This window comes from Eublepharis macularius, chromosome 2 (assembly GCF_028583425.1).
Source record: "Eublepharis macularius isolate TG4126 chromosome 2, MPM_Emac_v1.0, whole genome shotgun sequence".
In the NCBI taxonomy this organism is placed as follows: Eukaryota; Metazoa; Chordata; class Lepidosauria; order Squamata; family Eublepharidae; genus Eublepharis; species Eublepharis macularius.
This window is the reverse complement of record NC_072791.1, coordinates 150265444-150269488: the sequence shown is the minus strand read 5'-3', so window position 1 is coordinate 150269488 and position 4045 is coordinate 150265444. Positions and strand designations below refer to the sequence as shown.

At 37.6% G+C, this 4045-nt stretch overlaps 1 protein-coding gene across 2 annotated transcripts; it reads right to left on the bottom strand.

The window, feature by feature from the left end:
* Positions 1 to 558: 558 nt before the first annotated feature.
* Positions 559 to 3711, bottom strand: LOC129324235 (olfactory receptor 1052-like). Of its 2 annotated transcripts, XM_054971375.1 has the most exons (2): positions 3698 to 3711; positions 559 to 1489 (listed from the first exon to the last, which is right to left on the bottom strand). In XM_054971375.1, exons 1-2 carry the CDS (start codon positions 3709 to 3711, stop codon positions 559 to 561), a joined length of 945 nt encoding a protein of 314 aa, XP_054827350.1. The 2 variants fall into 2 exon arrangements, with proteins under 2 accessions (XP_054827350.1, XP_054827351.1); XM_054971376.1 differs by lacking the exon at positions 3698 to 3711 and having other exon boundaries at positions 559 to 1509.
* Positions 3712 to 4045: the final 334 nt, after the last annotated feature.

Here is a 4045-nt window from a genome sequence, read left to right as displayed (position 1 = left end):
GAGAGAAAGGGGTGGAAGAAAGAGACTGTAAAAAATACATGACTAACCTTGCAGTTTCAGAAAAATATTTTATTTGTCACTCTTCTTGAGTGTTTTGTGACAGGCATTGACCAGACAAATGCTTTTCAATAACTTTTAGAAATCACATTCCACATCCTTTCCCTGAAATTGTAGCTCAAATTGCCTTAAAGCAGTTCATCCCATTCCCATGTATCAATGGCTGTTGTTCTTTCCTGGGTGAATAGGGAAATAAGCTCCACTTGTGTGGTATACTCTTCCTCTTGACACCAAGGGACTGGGCTTCTACTGGCATGGAACCAATGAAGAAAGTATTCACAATGTATGAACTAAGCACTCCCAGAGATTCCTGTGTATCAACTGGATTTCCCCCCTAAATTTTTTTTGGTCATGTAATGGCTTGCTTTTAACTGGAAAAGGTACCTGTTTCTCTAGATATAATGGATTTGCTTGAGAAAGCTGAAAGAGATAGCTACCTCAAGAACAACTCTGAAGAGATGACATAAGAATCTCATCAATAAATAAACAAACAAGAGAGATTCACTTAGAAAACACTTTTCTCCCTGTCAGTTTTTTAAAAGCATATTTTACATCTTTGTTTCTTAGGCTGTAGATCAGTGGGTTCAACATGGGTATTATCACTGTGTAGAACACAGAGGCCATTTTGTCTGTGTCAAGTGAATAGCTAGAATGGGGCCTGAAGTACATGAAGAGAATGGTCCCGTGGTATATGGCCACAGCTGTGAGATGGGAGGCACAAGTAGAAAAAGCTTTATATCTCCCCTCAGAAGAACGAATCCTTAGCACAGCTACAATAATGAATACATAAGAAATGATAATGATCAAAAGGGTGCTCATTTCAAACAAGCTGCCAAATGTGAATATCAGCATCTCATTTAAATAGATATCATTGCAAGATAGTTTCAACAGAGGTGTGAGATCACAGAAAAAATGGTTGATAACATTAGAACCACAAAAGGATAATCTTAGTAATCCACTTGTTTGAATGAGAGAGTTCACTAAGCCTCCAAAGTATGAAACAGCTACCAGTGATGTGCAAAGCTTTTTGGTCATTACAGCGGTGTAGAGCAAAGGGTTGTGGATAGCCACATATCGGTCATATGCCATAGCAGCCAAGAGGAAGAACTCTGTGGTGGCAAAGATGGCAAAAAAACAATATTGTGCAATGCAGGCAGTATACAAGATGGGTTTGCTTCCCACTAACATGTTTGCCAGCATATTGGGTGTGATGGTGGTAGAATAGCAGGCATCTAAAAAGGACAGATTGCTGAGGAAAAAGTACATTGGTGTATGTAGCTGGGGATCAATCCAGATCAATACAATCATTCCAAGATTTCCTGCCAGAGTGATAATATAGATTACTAAAAAGACAGAAAAAAGCAGAGGTCGCATCTCCTGATGATCTGTTAATCCAAAGAGAATGAAGTTGGTCACTGCTGTATAGTTGTCTCTAACCATTGGTTCAATGCAAAGTTTCCTGCTGGAATAAATACAAATGGTTAAAAATATAGGCATTTGGGAAATCTAATTCAGACTTCTTAGTTTCTTCTTTAAAACTCATAGTGAAGCTCTCTAGTGAGGGCCTGAGGGCCAGTGTACTGAAAGGAGATGTCTTAATTACCGGAGTCTTATGAATCTGTGTCAACACATACCCTTTTCCCTAGATACTTCGTTAACTTAATCCGATTGTTTTAGCTAGAGCTCATTATTTCACAATGGCAGAACTTGGTTACTCTCACACTTTCTATGATTTCCCCTAAAACTTTACCAAACTTGAAAGAGAATGAAATATGACAAACATGGTGGTTTTGTTACTGGAACGGGTCTCTTTTTGAGGTGGTGAAATTAGCAAACAAGGAGAAGGCTATGCAAGAGGCAGTCCTCCACCAGTTTTTACCAGGTCTCCTCCTCAAAGCAACTGATGAGAGATGGGTGTTTTCCAAAACAATAGTATTTTTATTTAAAGGGGAAATTCAAACACACAGCAAGAGGCAATTCACAAACACACAAGATTCCTAGGAAAGCAGTGGTGAAATTTTCAGGATTTTCAGGTGATAATTACCTATCAGAGGAGTAGAGTAGTCCGCTGAGGAAGAAGGCTTCAAATGGCCAGTGTTCTCAACCAAAGAGGCTCAAATAAGGATTCTGAGGGTAGAGCACTTGGATCCGAATAATTGTGTACAAATTGGCTGTGGCAAAGCCAGAATACTTGCAGGGCAAAAGGGGCCCTGAGGCTGGAGAGTGACTTCAACCAATGGAACAAAGACCTAAGTGGTTGTCTCATGGGATGGACAAAACTTTGATTAGCCTGGTGGGGCAGGACAAAGGAGATAGCTTGCCTGTTCCTGGTGCCTCACAAAGAAACTGTAAATTTAATTAAGCATCTCCAGAGCTGGCTAATGAATTTAAAGCTGTGATTAAATGTTCCCAGGAAGAACTTTAACTTATCAGAGCTGATTGATAGCTCTAGATTGAGGGACAGGTTTTTAGCTGGAGTTGCAATCAATGGGAAGAAAGGAGATTGGAATGTCAAAGGGAGCTGTTTCAAGAACTTTTCTTGTCAAGAATAGCACATTCTGCAGCATGGGCAGGTCGGAGTCAACTTAATCACTCAGCATTCCATTCATATGGCATCTGCATTCCAGTCTCCCAGTTGGGAGCTGGCAATATTTTGCCCTGTTGGGCAGCTGGCTTATTGCAGCATGAAGCACATTAGTTAAGGCTTTATTATTTTTCCCATTCATAAGCAGATATTATAATGATGGAGAGCTAGGCTGACTGCTCACAATTTGGGTGTACGCTTATAATATAATTTGGTATTGATATCACCAAATTAAAAGTACTTTAGAATGGCATAACAATAACAGCAAAAGAACAATCAACAGTTCTGAGAAACATTAACAGTTTTTTCAGCTGTGGCTGCTGTTGTACCAGCCTTTTCTAAATCTTAGGACATCATTGTTCAGGTGACTAATTACCTAACCTATGAAAGGGTCAAGAAGTAAGCCATATACACAGCCAAATGTGTATGATTAAGGTTATCAGATGCAAAGAACTTTTAGATAATAGAGGAGTATTAAAAACAAAAGAGGAATTACAGAACCAAGGTATTAATTTAGACTGGTGGTCAAGAGCACAGATTGAATCTAGATATAATAAGGACAAAAAATGGGAGGCTTTCATATAGAACAAAAAGACTTTGAAAAACTGTTATGTGGTTTAGATGAAAAATTGATTAAGAAAATGTATTTATTTTTAATGCAAATGAAAGTGAATGAGGGGGTGGAAAAGTGTAAAAGTTTATGGGCACAGAATTTAGGAGGTGATATTGGCTCAGTACAATGGAATAAGATATGGAAAGTGAATGTTAAAATAACTACATCTGTCACATTTAAAGAGAATTTGTATAAGATGTTTTACAGATGATATTTAACACTGGATAGATTGGCTAAAATGTATAAAAATGCATCTAATAAGTGTTGGAAATGTGAGAAACATACCGGGACATTTTTTCATACGTGGTGGTCCTGTAAGGAGGTGCATAGATTTTGGATAATGGTACATACTTTATTACAAACTATCTTACAGACTTCATTTCCATTCAAACCAGAGACATTTCTGTTAAACTGTATGGCAGATATGAGCAAAGAACAGAAACTCCTCATAATTCATGCAGTAACTGCGGCTAGAATTTTACTAGCATCATACTGGAAACATCAAATAATACCTCAGCAAGAGGAACTAATCATGAAGATAATGGAAACTGCAGAAATGGACAAATTAACTTCATTAGTGAAAGGACAAATGGAAGAAGACTTTTCTGTTTCTTGGAATCCCTTTATCAAGTGGATAAAGAATAAATATAGAGACTAAAATGTAATAATAAGGCAATACTGTAAGAAATATTAGAATTCACAGTCAAAGTTGTGTTAGGATAAAGAATAAGATTTGGAGAACTAGAATGTTGATATAAGCAAGCCTAATGAAAATGTGTATAATTTCTCTG